The following is a 24,850-nucleotide window of genomic DNA, read 5'->3' as shown; positions in this document are numbered from 1 at the left end:
CCACACAGTATTATGAAAACAAACAGTAAGGACGACGGAGTGTTCTCAACAAGGCTGTTATGCCATAGAGAAGAGAATGGGGCTATGGTGTTCTGGTGCAGCCAAAAGACCTCTACAGTCTGAGCAGGAAGAAGTCCCTTGCTTTGCTGTCACACTTGATTCAGTACTTGCTCTCTGTGCTATAAGTAAAGCTGCGTAACTCATTAGAAAAGGAAAGTTTGGTCATTCTCAGGGCAAACCTCCATGTGAGAAATGAAACAAGAACCCCAGAAAAAACTGGCCAGGATATTGAATGTATGTCTATTTGGTTATGAGACATAATTAATATGTTCTTCTGGAGACTGTAAAACATCATTAATTATTTTATTTTTTGAAAGTAGCTATCCTTATTGTTAAACAGATGCTGCCTAGTTGAAATGAGAATGGGACTTCTCCTCAAATGGGGCCATTGAGATAGAACCTCACTAGGAAAATGCCATAATTCTGTCATCTGAACTCCTTTTTCAGGAAAACAAAATCATCTTTCTTGACTAGTAGTCATAGCTGAGCACCTCTGTCTTGGCCCTTAACAAAGAAAAAGGCAATCAGTGTATCACCGTTGTTCTCTGCTGCCACCTTAAGCCTGTTGCTCCTCAGGTGGCATATTTTGTGGGGGACTTTAGCAGGTCCTTCACCCCTGGATCTAGATGAAGTAGCAATTCTGTAAGCCAAAGTATTTAATTCACATTCTCCTGTGTGGTCCTTTCTACATTTTTCTGCTTTACTCCTGGGTGGATAACGGGGGGGGGGGGGGGGGGGTGTGGGGGGGGTGTGTGCATGCATCTCAGTGGATGTTTGTGTGGGGTCTACACTCTTAAAGTTCCTGAAGGGCTTTAACATTTAACCATTGTCTAGATGACTTTCTTCACGTGTGCCTTGGCGTGTGGTCTTCCTAGTGTGAAACAGACATTATCCTTTCTCTTCATATTCTAAACAGCCGCTGTCAGTGCACAGTCTTCCTCCTGAGCCTTGCTTGAATAGTTTGTCACTGGGATTTTCCAGGTGTCCTAGGTAGCTTGGGCCATCATTTTACCCTCCCACAGGGACAAAGCTCTGTATGTTCAAAGGTCAAATGCAGTTTTACTCCCACCAAAGAGAGTTCTAGCTTACACATGTTACATGGGTCCTTAAGGAAGAAGAGAAAGGTCCTGAGGGTATCTCAAGATAAATGTGTTCTTGTCTCCTTTTTCCCTCCAAAAACACATATGGCATGACGTTGGATATCTGTAAGTTTTAATCAGAATGCCAGATTAGAAATGTGAGTGAGAGATTAAAGACAAGCATTGTTTTTTCCTGGCAGCCCCAGGGAGGTGCGGTGAGACCACCAGGATCACGTGGGGGAAGGGAGAGCTGGGTTTTGAGTCGGGAGGAAGTTGAAAGAACAAAGCCTCTTTAGCTGCAGAAAGCAGTTCTTGCCTCACCGCTGTTGGAACTCTGTCGAGATTCATAGCTTTTGTGATGCTAAACAGCCTCATGGAAACTTTAGTTGGATTTTAATAAAAGCTTTGGCCCTGAACAGTTTCCAACAGGGAAAAAATGCTTACACTTAACTTTTGACTGAGTAACTCAACTTTATTAAGTAGTTTGTCTTCAGACCAGATGCCATTAGTACTATAGGATTTCAGTGTCTGGGAATTTGGTGGCAGGTGGGCTCTCAGTATTCTTCTGGTCTTCCTCAAAACAGGGAGAAGTAGGGGTGGGGCACAGAACAGTCTCCAGAGAGTTTATAGATGGTTAGCTGATCCACTTAACCCCTCGAGGAAGCCACGGAAGAAGCTTGCTCAGTTTCAGGCATGGTGGAGAAAGGGGACCAAAGGAACAGCATTCGGTTGCTCTTCTTGGTTGACTGTTCTGAAGTAGACATAGCCCCCATCCAGAACTCCATGTTTCTACCACGTAAGATGAGTTCCCTTTCTTTCTACCCCATGCCAAGAATACTTTGTCTTCTGCCATAGTAGAGCTAAGAGAAACACTCACTATCTGTGTGTATGTAACTATGGGGACCCCCTTGCCATAGCATTGTGTGCAGCTCAGAGAACAACCTCTCTGTTGGTCCTTACTGTCTACTTTAATAACGACAAGGCCTCCTGTTTGCAGCTGAGCACACCATGCTACCCAGCTCTGGGCTTCCAGGGGATCTCTTTTCTGTGACTCCCATCTATTGTCTGAGTGCTAGGAGGGCAGTTTCATCTCCCAAGTCTAGCCTCATGTAGGTTCCTCAGGTTTAACTTCAAGCTTGCATGGTAAGAGCTTTCCTCATGCCATCTCCCCAGCTCATGCACACCCCTTTTAATGGTGTCATTTAACATATTAATGAAACTTTCCGTGGCTATCTTTTCTGTAATTAAGAGTAAGCGGTTTCTATTTTTCAGCCATTAAAACCAACATCTTTAGTTGAATTTTTCTTAGCACTAATGAAAGCAATATAATAACCCTCTCCTGGCTTTAGAATATTGCTCATTTTGCATCACACAAATGTCCTAAAATTTGACATTTTCCAAGGCTATATTTTACAAGTCAACTGGAGACAAACTACATTAACCATATGCCCCCCTTTTCTCCACCATAGCAGTGAATGTTGAAGCACTGTAGTGGAGGCATTGTTCAACAGACCTTTGGGAATGTGAGCTGACATGAGATGATGCAAAGGGGGCATATTATTCTCATTAAGACTATGAATTTTGTTGGCTTGAATTTATTTTCTTGAGTCCGTGTTGTCACAGCAAAAATTGCTTAAATTACACATAATTAAATGAGAGAAGGCCAGGCCAGGCTGTGGTGACAGCTGATCACTGATTGGCAGATCGCAGAGGCTTGCAGCAGCAAAAGTTCTTTTCTGGTTCATAGTGTATGTCCACATAGGACCTCAGTGATTTGGGAGTTCAGAGAGTAACCTCCTTCTGTATCAGGCTGATCTTATGCCAATTGCAATAACCTTGGTCTCCTGGGAAGTGACATAGAATCATTTTCATTCCATCGCATTGGATAGCATTGATTCTATAATGATAACTAGTCTTCAAGATTCTAAGAAATATGGTCTTCCTGCATGAAGGACAAAGCAGTGAACATATGTAAACAGTAGCTACAGTGTGCACAGTCTTTTCAGTTCAGTGGTGTATTGCATTTAATCCTTGTGATTTATTGAAGCACAATAAACCTGTAGGAACATTTCTTAATATTCTCAGCTGCCTCCTAGGATCACAAGGCTTCCCCCTCTAAATGCTTGAGCTATGTCTATTCAAAGAAACAAAGCATTGCTCTGGCTTCAGTTTGCTCTTTTTTGTTTGTTTGTGTGTGTGTGTGTGTGTGTGTGTGTGTGTGTGCGTGCTTTTAAGTAATATGGCATTCCTTTTTAAACAAGGACACTACTGGTTGACACTTCCTCAAGCTGTAGTTGTTTCAGACATACCCAAAGAATAAGGAAGGCCTGACGTATCCATATATACACAGGGGCTTACTTTAAACTGCAGTCAGCAACAGGTGTGAGCACAAAGCCAACACCCCACATCACTTACTTTACTTAAAACATCATTTTTGTAGCTTTTAAAGTGTTTTTTTTTAATTCATCCTTTAGCAGTCCTATAAAGTGAGATTTTTATACTAAGTTTGTAAAAGAGATTAAAACCATGTCAACTAACAAACATTTTATTCTCTTTTTACCAGTTTCATTATATGTTGTGTATGGGCAAGTCTATGAATGCTTTTACATGGCTTTGCATCTTTGTGTTTATATGTATTTTTTCCCTTTGTGTGTGTGTGTGTGTGTGTGTGTGTGTGTGCACTCACACTTATGTGTGTGTACTTGTGTGCCAATGGGGTGGTCTAAGACTGGTGTCTAAAGTCATCTACCATTGTTCTTTCACATTATACACTGAGTGGAAGTCTCTCAGGCAAATCCAGAGCTCACCTAGGGCTAGTCTCACCAGCCCGCGTAGCTGGGGGTGGGGGTGGGGTCCTCTGTCTCTGCTTTCTGGGTTTGGAATTATGGCTGAGCCACCATGTCCACCTAGGAGGGTATTTTTTGTTGTTGTTTTATTTTTTTGTATTTTTGTGGCCTGCTGGGTATCTGAATGCTAGTTACCATGCTTATGTGGCAAGCACTTTTACCTACTGACTCATCTCCCTAACTCCTAGTGACATGAGTTTTAATTGGAAGGGTACACATCATCTTCCTTTCTCATCTGGATTTGACTACATCTTCTGCTTTCCATCCTCTCACCTCGAAGGACCCTTTTGTTTCTGTTGTCTTTTATTGTCGCTGTTAGTTTTGGGTTTAACACAGTCTCATTGTGTAGCCCAAGCTGGCCTTAACCTCTGCATTCTCCATCCTCCTCTGCTTTGTAGTGCTGGGATGACAGTTGTGTCTGCCCATTGCCACTATTCACATCTTTTTTTTTTTTTTTTTGAATGAATGAATGCTTTTCTTCTATTGGAAATTTTCTTTATTTACATTTCAAATATTTTCCCCTTTCCAGATCTCCCCTTCAGAAACCCCTTTTCCTATCCTACCTCCCCCTGCCTCTATAAGGGTGCTCCCCCATACACTCCCGTCCTCCTGCCCTGGCATTACCCTACACTGGGGCATCAAACACCTTCAGGCACAAGGGCCTCTCCTCACACTAATGTCCAACAAGGCTATTTTCTGCCACATATGTGGCCAGTGTCATTGGTAGCTCCACGTGTATTCTTTGGTTGTTGGTCCAGTCCCCAAGAGCTCCGGGAGGGGGCTCTGGATTGTTAACATTGTTGCTCCCTCTATGGGGCTGCAAACTCTCTCAGTTCCTTCAGTCCCTTCTCCAACTCCTCCATCTGGGATTCCTGTCCTCAGTCCAATCAATGGTTGGCTGCAAGCATCTGCCTCTGTATTTGTCAGGTTTTGGCAGAGTCTCTCAGGAAACAGCCATACCAGGCTCCCATCAGCAAGCACTTCCTGGTGTCCACAATAACATCTGGGTTTGGTGGCTATACTTAGGATGGATCCCTACTTGGAGCAGTCTCTGGATGGCCTTTCCTTCAGTCTCTGCTCCACACACTGTCTCCATATGAGACAGTGAGTATTTTGTTCACCCTTCTAAAAAGCACTAAAGAATGCACATTTTGGTCTTATTCTTACTCTACATATGGTCTGTGATTTAATCTTGAGTATTCCCAACTTTTGGGCTAATATCCACTTATTAGTGAGTATGTATCATGTTTATTTATTTGTGACTGAGTCACCTCACCCAGGATGATATTCTCAAGTTCCATCCACTTGCCTGCAAATTTAATAATGTCATCGTTTTTAATAGCTGAGGAGTATTCCATTCTGTAAATGTATCACATTTTCTGTATCTGCTACTCTGTTGAGGGACACCTGGGTTGTTTCTAGCTTCTGGCTATTATAAATATGCCTGCTATGAATATAGTGGAGCATGTGTCCTTATTACATGTAGGAGCATCTTCTGGGTATATGCCGAGGAGTGGGATAGCTGGGTCCTCAGGTCCAATTCTCTAAGGAACTGCCAGACTGATTTCCAGAGTATTTGTACCAGCTTGCAATCCCACCAGCAATGGAGGAGTGTTCCTCTTAATCCACATCTTTGGCAGCATTTGCTGTCACCTGAGATTTTCATCTTAGCCATTCTGACTGGTGTGGGGAAGAATCTCAGGGTTGTTTTGATTTGCATTTCTGATGACTAACGATGTTGAACGTTTCTTTAGGTGTTTTTCAGCCCTTCCAGTTTCCTCAGTTGAAAATTCTCTGGTTAGCTCTGTTCTCCAATTTTAATAGGGTTATTTGGTTCTCTGGAGTCTAACTTCTTGAATTCTTTGTATATATTAGATACTAACCCTATATTGGAAGTAGGGTTGGTAAAGACCTTCTCCCGATCTGTTGGTTGCCATTATGTTCTATTGACAGTGTCCTTTGCCTTATAGAATCTTTGCAATTTTATGAGGTACCATTTGTCAATTCTTGATCTTAGAGCATAAGCCATTGGTGTTCTGTTCAGGAACTGTTCCCCTGTGCCCTTGTGTTTGAGACTTTTCCCCACTTTCTCTTTTATTAGATACAGTGAATCTGGTTTTATGTGGAGGTCCTTGATCCACTTTCACTTGAGCTTTGTACAGGGAGATAAGAACGGATCAATTTGCATTCTTCTACATGTGGACAGCCAGTTGAACTAGCACCATTTGTTGAAAATGTTTTCTATTTTTCCCTGGATGGTTTTAGCTCCCTTGTCAAAGATCAAGAAAACATAGGTATGTGGGTTCATTTCTGGGTATTCAATTGTATTCCATTGATCTACCTGCCTGTCACTGTACCAGTACCATGCAGTTTTTATCACTATTGCTCTGTAGTACAGCTTGAAGTCAGGGATGGTGATTCCCCCAGAAGTTCTTTCATTGTTCAGAATAGTTTTCACTATCCTGGGTTTTTTTGTTATTCCAAATGAATTTGAGAATTACTCTTTCTAACTCTATGTGGAATTGATTTGGAATTTTGATGGGGATTGTATTGAATATGTAGATTGCTTTCAGCAAGATGGCTATTTGTACTATATTAATCCTGCCAATCCACAAGCATGGGAATTTTTTCCATCTTCTGAGATCTCTTTGGTTTCCTTCTTCAGAGACTTGAAGTTCTTGTCATAGAGATCTTTCACTTGTTTAGTTACAGTCACACCAAGATACTTTATAGTGTTTGTGACTATTGTGAAGGGTGTCATTTCCCTAACCTCTTTCTCGGACTGCTTATCATTTGAGTATAGGAGAGCTACTGATCTGTTTAAGTTAATTTTATATCCAGCTACTTTGCTGAATTTGTTAATCAGCTGTACGAGTTCTCTGGTGGAGTTTTTACGGTCATTTAAGTATACTGTCATCTCATCTGCAAATAGAGTTATTTTGATTTCTTCCTTTCCAATTTGTATCCCTTTGACTTCCTTAGGGAGAGAAAAAGCAGCCTTTTTTAGTCCCTGATTTTAGTGGGACTGATTCAAGTTTCTCTCTATTTAGTTTGATGTTATATACTGGTTTGCTATATATTGCTTTTACTATGTTTAAGTATGGGCCTTAAATTTCTGATCTTTCCAAGACTTTTATCATGAAGGGGTGTTGGATTTTTTCAAATGATTTTTCAGCATCTAATGAAATGACCATGTATTTATTTTCTTTGAGTTTGTTTATGTAGTGAATTACATTGTTAGATTTCTGTATATTGAACCATCCCTCCATCCCTGTGATGAAGCCTACTTGATCATGGTAAACGATCATTTTCATGTGTTCTTGGATTCAATTTGTGAGAATTTTATTGAGTATTTTTGCACTGATATTTGTAAGTGAAATTGGTCTAAAGTTCTCTTTCTTTGTTGTGTCTTTGTGAGGTTTTAGTATCAGAGTAACTGTGGCTTCACAGAAAGAATCAAGTAGTGTTACTTCTGTTTCTATTTTGTGGAATAGTTTGAAGAGTATTGGTATTAGGTCTTTTTGGAAGGTTTAATAGAACTCTGCACTAAACTCATCTGGTCCTAGGCTTTTTTGTTTGTGAGAATTTTGGTGACTGCTTTTATTTCTTTAGGGATTATGGGACTGTTTAGATGATTTATCTGATCCTTATTTAAATTTGTTATTTGGTATCTGTCTACAAAATTGTCCATTTCATCCAGATTTTCCAGTTGTGTTGAGTATAGGCTTTTGTAGTAGGATCTGATGATTTTTTTTTTAATTTCCCCAGTTTCTGTTGTTATATCTCCCTTTTCATTTCTGATTTTGTTAATTTGGATATTGTCTCTGTGCCCTCTGATTAGTCTGGCTAAGGGTTTATTTATCTTGTTGATTTTCTCAAAGAACCAGCTCCTTGTGTTGTTGATTCTTTGTATAGTTCTTTTTGTTTCTACATGGTTGATTTCAGCCCTGTGTTTAATTATTTCCTGCCTACTCCTCTTGGGTGTATTTGCTTAGTTTTGTTCTAGAGTTTTCAGGTGTGCTGTTAAGCTCCTAGTGTATGCTCTCTGCAGTTTCTTTGTGGAGGCACTCAGAGCTATGAGTTCTTATCTTAGCACTGCTTTGATTGTGTCCCATAAGTTTGAGTATGTTGTGCTTTGGTTTTCATTAAACTCTTAAAAGTCTTTAATTTCTTTCTTTATTTCTTCCTGGACCAAGTTATTGAGTAGAGTGTTCTTCAGCTTCTATGTGTATGTGTGCTTCCTGGTGTTTTTGTTGCTATTGAAGATCAACCGTAATCTGTAGTGATCTGATAGGAGGCATGGGATTATTTCAGTCTTCTTATATCTGTTGAGGTCAATTTTGGAGAAGGTACCATGAGGTGCTGAGAAGAACGTATATTCTTTTGTTTTAGGATGAAATGTTCTATTGATATCTGTTAAATCCATTTGGTCCATAACTTCTGTTAGTTTCACTGTTTCTTTGTTTAGTTTGTGTTTCCATGATGTGTCCATTGATGGGAGTGGGCTGTTGAAGTCTCCCACTGTTGTTGTGTGTGGTGCAATGTATGCTTTGAGCTTTATTAAAGTTTCTTTTATGAATGTGGGTTCCCTTGCATTTGGAGCATAGATGTTCAGAATTGAGAGTTCTTCTTGGTAGATTTTTCCTTTGATGAGTATGAAGTGTCCTTCCTTATCTTTTTTTAAAGGGATTTTTGTGTTTTCCCTTTAAGGGCTTCTATCTTTTTACCTGTGTTTTCTTGTATTTTTTTAAGGGAGTTATTTATGTTCTTCTTAAAGTCCTCTATCATCATCCTGTGATGTGACTTTAAATCAGAGTCTTGCTTTTCTGGTGTGTTGAGGTAACCAGAGCTCATTGTGGTGGGAGAATTGGGTTCTGATGATGCCAAGTATCCTTGGTTTCTGTTGCTTATGTTCTTGTCCTTGCCTTTCACCATCTGGTTATCTCTGATTACCTAGTCTTGCTGTTTCTTACTGTGGTTTTTCCCTCCTACAAGCTTCTGTGTCAGTACTCCTGGGAAACTCTCAGTGTGGAATTTAGGTATGGAGAGCTGTGGCTACATGGTCAGCTCTTGGGTGCAGACAGAAACCAGCAGCATCCTGTCCCCAGCTGTTCCTGTGTCCTGATGGCTCTGGGAGGGTCCGTCTTGGACCAGGAATTTGAAGAGAAGTTGTGGTCTTACCTGTGCTTGCAGGTGTGGAGATAGTCCTGGGAGACCAGCTCTCTCCTAACACTATTTGTATATGGAGTCCTATGGCACAGGATCAGCTCTGGGCATAGATGGAAACCGGAAGGCCCACTTTTTCCATCTTATAGGTGAAGGATCTCATTTGTAAAAGTCAGTAGGCATGCTCTAAGACACACAGAATCATGCCCGGGCTTGGATGAGGTTGCAGGGTTGGTTGCCTGGCTGTATTCAATGTTGGCAGTTGTCTCAGCTCCATGGAGTTAGCTCTTTGAGGTAAAGTGCAAACAGTTCAAGGCAACAAACAAAAATGCTTGGTTGCTATTGCCAACACTGTTTTGATTTTCCTCTACACCCTGAATTAATAATGATCATGCATTTACCCCTGGGAAGAAACTAAGGGCCAGATCCATGGAATATTTTAGGACCTTATAGTCAAAGGACTCTAACATATTTGTGCTATGTAAGGCAGCTGCTTTCAGTGTATTAGAATAGACTGGGCATTATTTCCAAATTACAGTTTGAAAGATAGCATGTCTATTGCTTATTTGACTCAAAATGAACATGTAACAAAACAACTCTATTTTACATTATACTGTTTTCTTGGTTCTATGTGTTATAGGTTAGTTTTGTTGAAACAGTTTGAAAATGATTTCTTCCTCCTATCCAATTTCATTGACAAGATGAACAATGTGCTCAGTTACCCAACTTTTAAGTTAAAATTAAAACCATTTTAAAATTGGAAGGGTTTTAATTTTAATGGTTTGAATTATTCTTATTTATTACTATTTTAGCATACTAAAAATTGCATGCCTCACACATATGATGAAAATTATAACAATATAAAGACTTTTCAAGTTTTCCTCTTACTTGGTATTTTTAAATGTTTTCCTTTATGTAATTAATCTAGTTTAGTTTTGCCTTCACAGCTTATGTTTTTATTACATGATTGATATTGAGTGATGGCTGTAGTTGGTGGACACATGCTGTAGTGGCTTTTGTGCGGAGCTCAGAGGACAACTTGCAAGAGTTGATTCTCTGTTTCTCTGTTTCTTCCTTGTGGATCTTAGGGATCAAAGTCTGGTCATAATGTCTGGCAGGAGGCGCCTCTGCCCACGGAACCATCTTCCCAACCCTAAGCTTGATTTAAAGACAGTCTAGCACAGAGTGAAAATTACTTGCTATTTTCTCCGTGAAGACCGGGGTAGGGGAGGTCCTGGCCACGGACTCAGGTTGTGCATGTGTACTCGCAGTCCTGCGGGAAGACTGAGTCCATCTGGGTTACTCTGAGTGTAAAGAATGACTTAAAGAGAAGCGAGCTCGAAACCCAGACCCTAAATGGGAAGAGAGCACTAGAGTTTTCAGCAACCTGATGAATTATGCTTAGGGCCTCATAAGGCTGTAGTGGCCTCATGGGGGAAGAATAAGTACCTGAAAGGCCTTTCTCTCACTTTTCATTCTTCCGGATGTGGGGGATGCTGCCTCAGGAAAAGTGGAGGGCCTCAACACCATATCGAGGGGTCTGTGCTTCCTACTGTGCAACTTCATGAAGTAACTGAGTGGGAGGCTTCCTGACGGATTACGATATTTAATGAATGCAGTAGCAGCCACCATGCTGGTACACCTTGAGGTCTCCAACTGAAGTGGGGAAGGCAAACTCCACATCAGATCTTAATTAGTCTTTGTCTCATTTGCAGTGTACTTAAATGAAGCAGGCTTCAACTTTGTGAGAAAATGCATTCAAGCTGTAGAAATGAGAGGTGAGTTTGGGGCTGGGTACACGGCTATCCCCTTATGTATGTCTCCATCTCCCACCCAACCTCCTCAGTTAGTGGTAGTGAGCTTTGGGGCATGAACAGGAAAATAATGTGGAGAATGCTATAGATTTAAACTATGCTAGCTATATTTTTAATTGAATAATATGTTTTTAAAGATTAATTTATTTTATTTTATATGTATATGTGAGTGCCTGAATGTATTTTATATGTATATGTGAGTACTGTGTGAATGCCTGGTGTCTGAAGAGGCAAAAAAAAGGACATCGGATCACTTGAAACTTGAGTTATGGATGGTTGAAAGCCATTTTTATGGGTTCTGGGAAATTAACCTGGCTCCTATAAGAATACGCAGTGCTCTTAACCAGTGAGGCCTCTCTCCAGCCTCTTCACTATTTCTCTCATAGCTTTGTCAAACATGTTACCATGTTTACTTCTTGCTGAAGAGCAAAACACTATCTATCATTGCAAGCTTTTTCAGGTTTGTCAAATACTAGAGGTCAGATCTTAGGAGGACTGTAGCCATTGTCTATCTGCCTTACGTTCTCTGTGACTTGAAAGACTGTTTTATTCTTCCTATCTGTCAACTTTCCCTCTGGGAATAAATCGTGACCTCATGATGATACTGCTTCTCCATTTACTTTTACCACTTTTACTTCCTGAGACACTTGCTTAAGGCAAAAGTCCTGTTGTGCTTCAGAGTCCTTTGAACTTGCATTCACAGTTTTCCTCCGTGTACATGGTTTAAGCGCTGGAGTAGAATCCTTGGATTCTCTCAATTTTCTCCCTTGCTTTTGAAATAAAGATGTACTTGACATGGGACTATTGAATGCAGAGCACTCTTTAACACAGAGGAAATAGATGGGAAATATTGGTCTTCTATCTTTGATGCATTTTTATGTTCAAAGAGTGGTAAATAGGCGGCTTTACTTCAAGACTTTGAAGGTCTCAAAACACATAAATCACTGCTGAGTGTCTGTTCTCAGATGCCTGTGCTAGGTGGGTGCTCTCAGGGTAAGATGGCTAATAATCCACAACAAAACTGGGTAAATGCCTCTCAGCTTCTGCATGGGCATGTCTGTCTGGGATTTTTAGGCTCTGTGCTAGAGTCATTCCTTAAGTGATTCTCTTGTAAATTTTTTCCTACTAGGCATCACCATCTTGGGCCTGTACCGAATAGGAGGAGTGAACTCCAAGGTCCAGAAACTCATGAACACCACATTTTGTAAGTTTTAGAGGAAGCAGGGGTGCCATTGATTTTGGATATTTGTATAGGTAATCCAACTCAGGTCTCTCTGAGACATAGATGGTTTCTTATCTTTGTCAATTCTTACATCATACCGAAAGTTAACTTTTTAAAGTTTGCTTCAAATGTGCGGGTGCTACCACCTGAACCCAAGACCATGGATGTAAGAACTCACATTTTACCAGTCTGCTAAAACATTAGTCCTTTTATTCAGTTTAAAATGTTGCACTGTAACAGATGGCATTTATAGTTCTAGACTGTTTCTTGGCTTGGAATCCCACTCCACCATTTAAAAGCTTTCTTCTATTGTGTAATTTGCTTAGTTTCTCTGTGTCTCTGTCTCCTTCCTTTTCAAATCGAGGGTAATAATACTACCTGCTTCTTCAGATATTTGAGGATTGAGTTAATGTTGCCCCATGCTAAGCACTTAGAAGCATGTCCTGTCCTGTTTCATTATCAAGAAACTGATTCGAGAGACAATAATGCTACATGGTATCTTTACCATGGGCAAGAAACAGAGTGAGTTTCCAATCAGATCACAAATACAACTTTCCAGTAGTGAACTCTACTGGAGTATAGTTTCCTGCACTCTACCGGAGTCCTAAGAACTGAACCTCTCATCCTTCAACCCACTTGAATTGGTACGTGTTCTTCTCATGTCACAGGGAATATTCTGAATTGCACTTTACACATTTCAATTTTTATTCCTTCCAGCTCCCAAGTCCCCTCCTGATATGGACATTGATATTGAGCTGTGGGACAATAAGACTATAACGAGTGGGCTGAAAAACTACCTCAGGTGAGGAAGGTTTAGTACTGGGGATTCTGGCCACAAATGCTCTCCTCTTCTTTGGGAAGGAACCACGTGATTACATGGCATCCATGTGCATGGGCTTCACTCCCCAGGTCAAAGCCTTTCCATGAGGGGAAGCAACATCAATGGCATTTACACATTTAGGAATGCTTTTTCCAACAGTATCTTAAAAAACTGCAGTATTTTGTGCATCCCAAGTTAGTCTTGTTGTTGCTTTAAATATGTCAGGCTTTGTGTGTATTTTAAAATATATTCAAATGAGTTTTTCTAAAGTTATAGCACCTTTTTGTTGTTTTGTTTTTGTTTGTTTTTGAGACAGGGTCTCTTGTAGCCCTGACTATCCTTCAACTTACCACATGTCTGAGAATGGCTGTGAGCTTATGATCCACCTGTCTCTACCTCAACAGTGCTAGGATTGCAGGCGTATCCTGCCATACCTGGGTTACATTGTACTAGGGACCCATTCAGGGTGTTGCGCATGCTAGGCCAGCATCCACCATCAGACCTACATGCTAAGTGAAGCATCCCTTTTCACACACTTGTGGTAAGAGTGCTCAGGGCAAGTGGCTGTCTGAGGTCTGTAGTTTAGCTCTGTCTGGAGCCCCCTTCTAGGACTTTCTCATGCTACATAACCAGTCAGTTCTTTCTGTTAGTCATTGTATTATCTTTGGTTGGCTAAAAACAATCACAGAGTTTGTAAAAGATGACCTGGAAATGTAGGGAGACAAAGGTTTCTATAGTTCTAGCTGTTCTTTGGTTTTCTGTTGTAGGTGCCTTGCAGAACCACTAATGACTTACAAATTGCACAAGGATTTCATCATTGCTGTCAGTAAGTACACTTGCTCCTGAAGCATACAACTATTACTTAAACACGCACATTGAACTCTCCTATTACTTAAACACGCACATTGAACTCTCCTAGACATTTTTTCACATTTTGTTTTAAAATATTGACAATGTGGCATATTATAGCCAATAAAAATTACACAGTAAACTAAATATTTTGTTCTTTAATAAGACAATCAATGTACACTCCCAAAATCTGTTGTTATTGAGGTGACAAGTCTTATATGATTTAAAAAGGCTGAAAGAAATTCTAATTTCTTATTTGAATGACAAAAACATATTTTCTATGACAGGAAATTTTTTGGGGGGTTTTGAGACAGAGTTTCTCTGTGTACCTTAGTAGTCCTGGAAAACTCTCTGTAGACCAGCTGGCCTCAAATTCAGAACTCAGAGATCCACCTGCTTCTGCCCACTAAGTGCTGGGATCAAAGACATGTACCACCACCACCTGGCTGACAGAAAAGTTTTAAATTATATTAATTTTTACTTATGTGGAATGCCTTCATGAATTTATGTGTATCATGTGTATGCCCTTGAAGTCCAGAAAGCATTGGATCCTTTGGGACTTGAGATACAGGCAGTTATGAGTTTTCTGATATGGGTACTGGTAACTAAACCCAGGCCCTTTGCAAGAGCAGTAAGTGTCCATAACCATTGAACCACCTCTCCATCCTTGTGACAGCAGCTGTGTGGTTATTAGCATGATCTCAAGTCTATGAAGGTCCAGAGACTGCCCCACCTGGGGATTCATCCCATATACAGTCACTAAACCTAGATACTATTGTGGATGCCAATAAGTGCTTGCTAACAAGAGCCTGATATGGTTGTCTCCTGAGAGGCTCTGCCAGTGCCAGACAAACACAGAGGTATATGCTCTCAGTCAACCATTGGACTGAGCACAGGGTCCCCAATGGAGGAGCTAGAGAAAGGACCCAAGGAGGTGAAGGGGTTTGCAACCCCATAGGAGGGACTACAATATGAACCAACCAGGACCCCCAGACCTCCCAGAGTCTAGACCAGAGAGTACACATGGAGGGACCCGTGGCTCCAGCCACATATGTAGCAAAGGATGACCTTATCAGTCATCAGTGGGAGGAGGGGCCCTTAGTCCTGTGAAGGCTTGATATCCTAGTGTAGGGGAATGCCAGGACCAGGAAGCAGGAGTGGGTGGGTTGATGAGCAGGTGGAGGGGGAAGGGGATAGGGGTTTTCGGAGGGGAAACCGGGAAAAGGGATAACATTTGAAATGTAAATAAAGAAAATATTTAATTAAAAAATAAAAAAATAAAATGAAAATAAACAAGTGTATAAAGGTAGTTATGTTAGTATTTACACGAACAGACTATATTCCTAAGCCTGAAAAAACAGGTCAAACATAATGAGCCAGTCAAAATCTTGTATAAATTCCCTTTCCCTGAAGTTACTTGCTATATTCCCAGATTCTCGTCATTTATTTATGTCACTGGGAGCCATACTGTTACATTAGTGGATTTCATTGGAAAATCAGGAGTTGAAAGCTCAAAGACATAACAATGTAACCTAAGGAGTTAGTAATATGTATTTCACAGTTATTGGGACCAGACTGCCAGCTTGGCATCTGATTGATCACCACAATGTAAATTTAGTGACCTAAGTGACCTACACCTATAACACTGAGGTGCCATTTCACTGTTAGAAGTGTATGAGGTATGACTGCAATTTAAGAGTATTCTTCATAGTCAATAAAACCAAAACACAAACATATCATCCAATCAGCTTCCTTCATTTCCACCAAGCTTTGAAATGCTTCAAAAGTGTTATCTGCCAATAAAACCTTCAGGTAACAGAGTTCACTTGGATTTAAGTTCAGCAATCATGGCTGGCCATATGCTAGCATAACACCTTTCTAAGGTTTTCCCCAAATGTTCTCCATTCAACATGGTCTTCATATGAATACAGCTTTGCAAAAATGAATAAGGCCCAAGGAATATGATCTCTTTTTGTTGATGAGCCAGTCAGGATCTGGAGTAGATAAATGACTTCTCTAAGATGCTAGCGTATGGTACCAGCCAGGGCTATAAGTTAGGCGCTGTTGTTCTTTTTGGTTTTAGACTCTTAATCCAGGGATTTTACTTTGTGATATTTGAGCCACTGTGTTAATACAAGTTTTTGGTGGGAAGTTTTCTTTACTTCCATCTTTGGAAAACATTATCTAGAAACCTGATATTTAAAATACATTTTTAGGCAGATGAGTTCATCTTTGGTCTTAGGCAAGGGTTTGCTTTGTGTTAAGTCAATTGTTGAATGGATTTTAGACTAGTCAGAATCAAGTTTCTTGTACCAAATTTCAGTAAAAAGGGAAACATGACTGAAATCCTAGGAATATTCAGAACTCACACGGAGAGAGGGTCAGATGAATCAAGTATCTGTGAGTTGGACAGTGATATTTTTCCCTTTATACTTATATTTGGTTGATGGATTGTTTGATTTAGTTGGAAAATGGGGTTTCTTTCTCTCTCTCTCTTTGTTTCTCGCTTTCTTTTTCTTTTTCCTTTTCTTTTTCTCTTTCTTTCTTTCTACCTGGGTGCTTTCTTCCTGTTTCCACACAGTTGTGTCTAGGTAACATGGTGATATAACATAAAGTGTTGGAGAAAAATCTCGAAAGGCTGGGCACTTATGTCCAAACTTGTTACTGACAATGAGGGATGTCAGCTATTTTTAAAATGTTACAGGCACTCAGGCTTTAGTCTGGCAGCACAGGTCTTGCTGAGGTGATTTCTCAAGTTTCAGCTGTCCTAATGTTACTGTGAGCTCAATGTTTTCTGTTTCTATAATGTCCACACTTCAGAAATGTCACTGTCTTATGCTGTGAAGAGGCACTGTGACCATGGCAAGTTTTATAAAGGAAAACATTTAATTGGAGCTGGCTTACAGTTCAGACTTTCAGTTTATTACCATCATGATAGGAAACATGTTAGCATATATTCAGACATGGTTCTGGAGAAGTAGCTGAGAGTTTTTCATCTAGATAGGCAGGCAGCAAGAAGAGAGAATGACATTGGGCCTGGCTTGAGCATATGACACCTCAAAACCCACCCTTAATGACATACTTCCTCCAATAAGACCACACCTACTCTGACAAGGCCATCTTTCCTAATTGCACCACTCCCTATGAACTGGTGGGAGCCATTTTCATTCAAATCATCATAGTCACACTGAATTTTCCCTTTGACTATGAACTAAAGAAAGGAGCTCTGGCTCCCTCTGGTCATACAGGGTTAGAGCTCTAGTATGTTTCTATGTAGGAATGTGAATTATATCAACTAACACACTGGGCAGTCTACACCAGTATCTATAATTTGTATCCACACACATACATGTATGTATATTATTGTTATGAAGGTATTATTGTTAAACTCAAGTAGGCAGTGCCTTAGGCCAGAATAATATAGTTTAGTGATGAGGAACAAGTCACAAAACAATGCAGTTTGGTTTTTGTACTTCTTAACATTACAACCATGGACAAGCTCACTCAACATTTCTTAGCTTAAAAGATGTATTAATAGCAACATGTGAAGCAACACTTTAAGGCTCGAATGGCAGGACTGGGTGTGATGTTCACATGACTAATGGTTTTTTTATTTTGTTTTGTTTTGTTTTGTTTGTTTGTTTGTTTTGTTTTGTTTTCTTTTTCGAGACAGGGTTTCTCTGTATAACCCTGACTGTCCTGGACTACGTAGACCAGGATGGCCTCGAACTCAGAAATCCTCCTGCCTCTGCCTCCCGAGTGCTGGGATTAAAGGTGTGCGCCATCCACCACAGGTTTGACCACAATTACATCTGTAACCTTTTTTACATAACAGAGTCAGACGACCAAAACTACAGGGTGGAGGCAGTCCATGCACTGGTACACAAATTGCCGGAGAAAAACAGAGAGATGCTGGACATCTTGATAAAACACCTTCTCAAGTAATTCTGTGACTCACAATGTTCTTTTAATGTCTTGTTAAGATAAGCTTGCTTATGTCTTTTTTGAAATAAACAATGCTGTTATGTGTTTGCTGTTGTAACTGGACTCCCTTGAGTGAGCTTTAGAAAATGGTATGCAGTTTGTTTTTAAGATATGTGTTTGTCTATGTGTCAATATGGATGTCTCCAATATGCAGATAATTGTGTCCACTGTGATCATTAAACTAGTGATAAAACATTTCATATCAATTTGGAAATGTATGAAGGAATGTATGTTACTTTATAGTATTTCTAGTTCTTTTAGGTATGTTAGGTATGTTAGAATGTATGTGAGCGTGAAGACCAGTGTTAGATATGACTGAGGTCAACAAGTTCCCACAGGTCATAGTAACTCTGCAGAGTATTCCTTGGGGTTCACAATTTGTCATAAAGATTTTATTTCACTTAGATTAGCAGGTAAGTAAGTAGGCAGATAGGTAACTAGGATGATGAACAAGTAGATAGTAGATAGATGTAGAAAAATGATAAATAGATGATACATAGTTGACAGATATATAGGTAGAGAGATATAGATAGATAATAGACAGATGACAATAGATGATAGATAGATAAATAGATAGATAGACAGACAGACAGACAAATGGGTGGATGATAAATAATAGATGGATGGATAGGAAGATAGACAGATGGATAGATGGGTGGATGAATGGATGCATGGACAGATGGATAGACATGTAGATAAATGATAGGAGAATAGGTAGATAGATAGATGAATAGAGAGATAAATGGTAGATGACTTTTTGTTTGTATGATGGGTGACTTGTTGTACTGATGAATTGTCTTGATTAGAATTGGTGATGTAACTCAGTGGAGAGCATGAACCTCACATTTGCTTGTCTGAGTCTTCTAGGTGTATGGGATACTGGGTTTCTATCAACAGGCCTAGATTCTTCTAAATTCAATCTCCAGAATTTTCAGATAAAGTGAAATGTGTATATAAATTGGACTAAGAATTGGTCCTAAGAAATTTCTTTGAATCAAAATACAGTGTCAGCTTATCTACTCTTAATTGTCTGTATACTAGAAGTACAATGCAGAAATACCAAACAGTTGAATGCTTCTCTGAAGAAATTGAATCTAATTCAGGCAAAAATAAAATAAAACCAAATAAAACCCCTAAGACATATTTTCTTCAGTAATTTGGCCTTTATTGTTATTAGCTTTTCTTTATCTAGTGTTATTATCCTGTGATTTTTCTTTAAATCATAAATATACATATTTGTATTATTATGGGAGATGGTGTGGGCATGCACAATGTACTGTGGAGTCAAAGGAGACCATTCAGGAATTCCTTCTCTCCATCCATCTTGGGGCCCAGGTATCTAACTCAGGTCATCAAGCTTGCATATCAGAAATGTTTTACCCTCTGAACCATTTTGCCAGACCCCTTATTAAATCTTTAATTGACATAGATAGACACATTGTGCCATGTGATAATTTGATGAGTGTTTACAACATAGTATAAAACTATTAGATAAGGTTAATTATTTCTCTCTGCTTAAACATTTGTCAATTTCATAGGGAGCCTTGGGAGAAGAGGAGAAGGGAAGCCCAGTAAGAGGTACCAAAATGCAGTAGGATGTCAGGGATAAGTCTCATGCTACTGCGCAGCAATGTGACCTCTGTTGCAAAGCAATTAATTATTAATCTTCTAAATACCTTTCTCCCCTGATGATCTATTTTCTACTCGTACACATTGGGAATAAGCAGTACTGACCAGGGAAAGGGTCCTTTAGTAGCATATATAGCTTAATTCCTTTGTACACCAATACTGATAGACAAAGAACATTTCATGCCTATTGAAACTTTACATTAATGGTACATGTTCTTTATTTTCAGAGTATCACTACATAGCCAACAAAATCTTATGACCATCTCAAATCTCGGTGTCATATTTGGTCCAACCCTGATGAGAGCACAGGAGGAAACTGTGGCTGCCATGATGAACATCAAATTTCAGAACATAGTGGTGGAAATCCTAATCGAGCACTATGAGAAGGTAGCTGGGAGCCTCCTCACACTGCCAACTCTGTCTTAAGGACACTTGTATTATCTGTGAACTTTCCTTTGTGATTTGAGATTCCTGTAAAGCACCCATCTTGTCAGTTCCTTAAATTTCTCTATGGGGACTTTGATCCTTGTCAACTATTTATTCAGTGTTTCAGAGTCCAGTGAGTAGCTCAGTTCTACTCCAACCATGGATGTTAAAAGTTCCCTTCTTTAGTGAGTTGTACTCAGCTCAATGCATGGATTCGGAAGGTACTGCAACATTGCTTGTGCTTAAGTATGATTTAGTTTTCTCTCTTTCCCTATGGAATTAGACTCCTATCTGTATAGTAATTCCAATATTTTTAATAGAAAACTGAGATCAGATGTGGTCATATACACGTATGATCTCAGACCATGAGAATCCAAATCATGGTCTTGTGTTTGAAGCTCATTTGTGATACATGCAAAAGCTTGTCTCAAAATGAGGGATGGGGATGCTTGGAAAGTGGAGTCTTAGTTAATTGATGTCTCCCATAAAAGTTTTCCCTAAAAATGTAAGTTCTTGTAGTAACTATGGAAATAAGAACTTGTGAAAGCCAGATTAGGTAGACTCTTAGCAAATTCAACCCATTATGTCTAATCTGCTTCTTCTAAGAGAATGAGCCCATCCTTTCCTAATGATGTCCTTAGTCATTACATAAGGTTGCAAGCTCACAGTCCCATTAAGTAGCCACATCTGAAGGCTGTACTCATTCTATTTTTGACAGGTAGCCCCGTCTCTGTACAGCCCAGAGCCTTCAGCATCTTAGGACCGTCCCCTGAATTGGAAGGAGTTACTCCATGGGAAGGCACATAGAACCAAGTTCCCTCAGGTTATACTTTCCTGAAATGAAAGCAAAAAGGAAAGAACAGTGAACAAGCATAGGTAGACATTTGCTCATATTTGATAGGCTCCCTAAAGATATCAGATCTCATTTTCACCATAAGCTATGGGGAACTGCAAAGATGAAAACCCAGAGGTGTTATTCAGTAGATGCAAAGAAAGCAATAGTTCTTGTATCAGGTCTCTCCTGTACTGCTAGGATGCGTTTCATATGCACTAAAGCATCCATTGTGTGCATGCACAGGATAGTTTCACTCTTTCTTGACCTCAGTCCATTTTTCTCCTCTGTAGATTTTTCATACTGCCCCAGACCCCAACATTCCTCTTCCTCAGCCTCAGTCTCGATCGGGATCCCGAAGAACCCGGGCCATCTGCCTGTCCACAGGTTCTCGGAAGCCCAGAGGGAGGTACACGCCGTGCCTGGCAGAGCCTGATAGTAAGTGTGCTGGTTACAGGGAGTGGCTTTCCTTATTCTTCCATTTATTCTGACTTCACTCCTTGGGTAATTAGGAATAAATAGATGTTCTTGTGGGTGCTTTTCCCCCCTAGCACCCCTCTTCTAGAACTGAGACAGTCCCTGTCAGCTTCATGGTAATGTTCCTTAGACAAGCAAATTTATTGTTGCTACAAAGAGAAAAAGAAGTAGTTTGCTCACTGCTCTTTTCTCTGTGGCTGTGATTAAGGACACCGGGTGCTACTTGAGGCAGGTTTTGTCCTGTTGTCAGAGTAGCAGAGAAGAAGCTAGAGGATGGCATACTGAAAAGACATTTCCCAGCTTTCTTTCACATTATGTTCTTAAAGAATCAGCTCTTGGATGTCAGACTGTCCCAAAGAGCATAAGGAAATAAAAAGAAAGCCAATAGCACGCAGGAAATCACTAATGTATTCTGAGCTAAGCCTCTGGGTAGGGTGGACCACTGCTTTAGCCTATGACAGGCATTAAACAATGGTGATTCTCATTTGATCTCTTTCCTGCCAGGCCCCCAGTATTTCCTTGTGGTTCATATTTAATAGAAAATTGTCCAGTAAACTTTGATTTAGGTATATTTACAAGATTTAGTATAATGTCTCTGACTTTTGATACTTTTAGAAACATTAAAAAATAAACCTAGTTAAATGGAAGACTAGACAAACATTGTACCATTGAGTTACACCCCAGTCCAACAAGCAGTCTCTTTTCACTATATTCATAGTAGAAAAATGAAAAAAATCTTTCCTTCCAAAGCTCGGAGCAACTTGTAATTTTCTGGTGAAATTCAATGGTGCCTTTGAATGACAGAGACCTTGTACCTTATAACTCAGAGCCACCTGTGATCAGGAAAATAAAAGAAGGCAAAATAGGTCTCTAATAGAAATACATCTTTTCCATTGATTTTTAAAAACTACAAAATATCATGAAGGGAGCCTATTTTTCTTACTTCTAAGTCCGGAGTCACAGGCAATTTTTGTTCAACTTTGAGTGAGTCCAAAAATGATTCAAAGTTCTACATTTGTCCATAGGGGCAGTTAGTTTACAGTGATGCATGAAAAAAAAATCATCCTAGAGAATATATGGAAAGTCACATTCAACACCATCAGAGGTAGACTTTAAAGCCTTTCTCTAGGACTGAGGAATAGTCTACCATGTCAGGTAAAGGCTCACCATGCCTTTGGAGTCAGATGCCCATGGAAGGCATGATGGACAGGCTGCATGGGGGCTTTGGTGGTGCTGTTTTGTGTTAATGACTCATAGTTACCAGCACTGTTGTCTGTCTCCTCCTCAGGTGACTCCTACAGCAGCAGCCCAGACAGCACTCCCATGGGCAGCATAGAGTCGCTCTCCTCCCACTCCTCTGAACAAAACAGCACCACAAAATCCACTGCCTGCCAGCCCAGGGAGAAGTCAGGAGGAATTCCCTGGATCACAACCCCATCATCTTCCAATGGACAGAAAAGTCAGGGTCTCTGGACAACTAGTCCAGAATCAAGTTCTCGAGAAGATGCAACCAAAACAGATGTGGAGTCAGATTGCCAGAGTGTGGCCTCTATCACAATCCCGGGGAATGTCTCTCCCCCCATAGACCTAGTCAAAAAAGGGCCCTATGGGCTCTCAGGACTGAAAAGATCCTCTGCTTCTTCCTCTCTCAGATCCATCTCTGCAGCTGAAGGTGAGCAAGCTAGAAGCTACATGGCACCGTCCCATTGTTGCTGTCTGGCCCATTCAGGGTGACTAATCAGGGACAAGGTTAATGGGGAAGCCACCTGAGCTTGCCTGCTTTGTTCTTGAGCATGGATTTTCAAAATTCTCAACACTGTGACATTTCCCACCCTGAATCTTTCCATCTTTGTGAGGTGATGTCTGATAATTGGTGTAGATTTTGATCTCCGTAAGTGATGGACTGCCGTACCCAAATTACATTCTGTACCTTCCTGTTTCTTGCGGGAAAGACTGCCTTTTGTTATGTACTGTGCTGTGTTTTTGCTATTATCTTGGCTAATAGCACTTTGCCTGTTTTCTTGGACTTTCTTTGTAGGAAACAAGAGCTACAGTGGATCCATTCAAAGCTTAACTTCTATAGGCTCCAAAGAGTCACCTAAAGCCATACCAAACCCAGAGCTGCCTCCAAAAATGTGCAGGAGGTTAAGGCTAGACACTGCCTCCAGCAATGGCTACCAGCGACCTGGCTCAGTGTGAGTTAGAACGTGTTTGTATTCACTGTGTCTCCTGATGGTGCAAAGGGATTTAGTCTGTACTAGAAGAATTTGGGGGTTCTATAGTTAAATGGTCCATCTATAGAGCTGGTAACTTCTGTAAGATTCTGTCTACTTCTATAAGGAATGTAAAAGTTACTGTAGGCTTAGAGTATCACTAATCTCATGGGCTATTGCTTCAAAGGCTAGTCTACATTCAGAGTTGTGACTTAAAAGACAGAGGGGGAGGGGGAGGGAGAGAGAAGAGAGTTAAAGTTGTTATGGCATTTAAAACTAGGATCCTTTCTATTAAAACTTTGAACTCCCCCAATATGATTGCTCCCCACATGTGAGGGTTTTCTGCCTCCACAAGGTGAGAGACAGGGTCACAAAGGCAATCAGAAGAGGGCAGTTCTCATCAACACAGTGCCCAGAGAATAAGGCTTGGAGAACATAACACATAAATGGAAGAAGAAAAGAGGAAGGAGGGATGAATGAGAGCCTGAAGAAACAGGTTATTGAAATCCAACCAGGAAGCTCTTCTTCCTCGGCTTCCATGTTCCTGGCAGTTGCTGAGCATTTTCAGTGTCTGTGAGCCCTCACTGGATGTCTTCCTATGTATGGTCTCCTCAAAAGGTCCGCAGTCTCATTGCCATCAAGATTGGCAATATGAGTGAAGCCTTCTTCAGTTACCAGAACAGATGTCTAAATGTTTAAGCTCCCTGGGTTCCCTGACTGTCAGGTTCCCTATGCCGTGTTCGTCTGTCATATAAGGGTCTTCCTGACATTTTCATTATTTGTTGAAGGTTTAGTAAGGCATTTTCATTTCTAAGCTCATCTCCATAGGAATGGGCTCATAAATCGTTCTGGCCATAATTGTCTTTCTGTGTCTTTAGTTACAGAGTGTGTCCAACATCCTCTGCCAGTCTCCAGAAATCCAACTAGACTGCAAGTCTGTTTTCTTGGTGTCCAGTTAAAGTTGTTAAAAGAAATTAAAATTTAGATAAATAGTCAGAGGAGATGATAGAATATATACTTTATCCTTTAGGAGACAGAAAACCTTCTGGGTTTTCTTTTGGGTGGTTATCTTCTGAGAGTTAGAAGGGAAGTGGTCCTTAGAATTATCTGTTACAGTTCTGTCAAGAGTATTAATTAAAGTTTGGGACCAGTGAGATGGCTCAGTGGATATAGGGGCTTGCCGCCAAGCCTTAAGTACCTGAATTCTACCCCAAGGCATACATGGTGGAAGGAGAGAACCAGCTGCTAAAAGTTGTCCTGCGACCTCTCCAAGCATGCAAAAAAGTTATTCAACTAATAATTTAATGGCTTAATTAGAATGATTATAAAGAAGGTTATTTAAAGGCAAATTTATAGCCTCATTCATGGAATTCAAATTTCTATGTGTTTATTTATCAAGTACTCGTTAACTGTACTTGCTTCCATTGTTCTGT

The 24,850-nt window shown here is 40.3% G+C and overlaps 1 protein-coding gene across 5 annotated transcripts in view; it reads left to right on the top strand.

Annotated features, from left to right (window-relative positions):
- Arhgap42 (Rho GTPase activating protein 42) overlaps positions 1-24,850 on the top strand; it is a 246,521-nt gene that overhangs the window by 209,895 nt on the left and 11,776 nt on the right. For 3 of the 5 annotated variants that reach the window (NM_027823.2, NM_001372564.1, NM_001372563.1), the window contains 9 exons: positions 10,867-10,929; positions 12,095-12,169; positions 12,905-12,989; positions 13,775-13,833; positions 17,692-17,797; positions 19,697-19,856; positions 21,021-21,165; positions 22,493-22,876; positions 23,243-23,399. In NM_027823.2, coding sequence (NP_082099.1) covers positions 10,867-10,929; positions 12,095-12,169; positions 12,905-12,989; positions 13,775-13,833; positions 17,692-17,797; positions 19,697-19,856; positions 21,021-21,165; positions 22,493-22,876; positions 23,243-23,399 — 1,234 coding nt within the window. Of the gene's footprint in view, positions 1-10,866; positions 10,930-12,094; positions 12,170-12,904; positions 12,990-13,774; positions 13,834-17,691; positions 18,978-19,696; positions 19,857-21,020; positions 21,166-22,492; positions 22,877-23,242; positions 23,400-24,850 lie in introns of those variants that run through there. The other 2 variants (NM_001372566.1, NM_001372565.1) reach the window with 1 other exon arrangement.

Source organism: Mus musculus, chromosome 9, assembly GCF_000001635.26.
Source record: "Mus musculus strain C57BL/6J chromosome 9, GRCm38.p6 C57BL/6J".
NCBI classification, from domain to species: Eukaryota; Metazoa; Chordata; class Mammalia; order Rodentia; family Muridae; genus Mus; species Mus musculus.
Note: the sequence above shows the minus strand (reverse complement) of the source record. Positions and strands in the feature narration are given on the sequence as shown.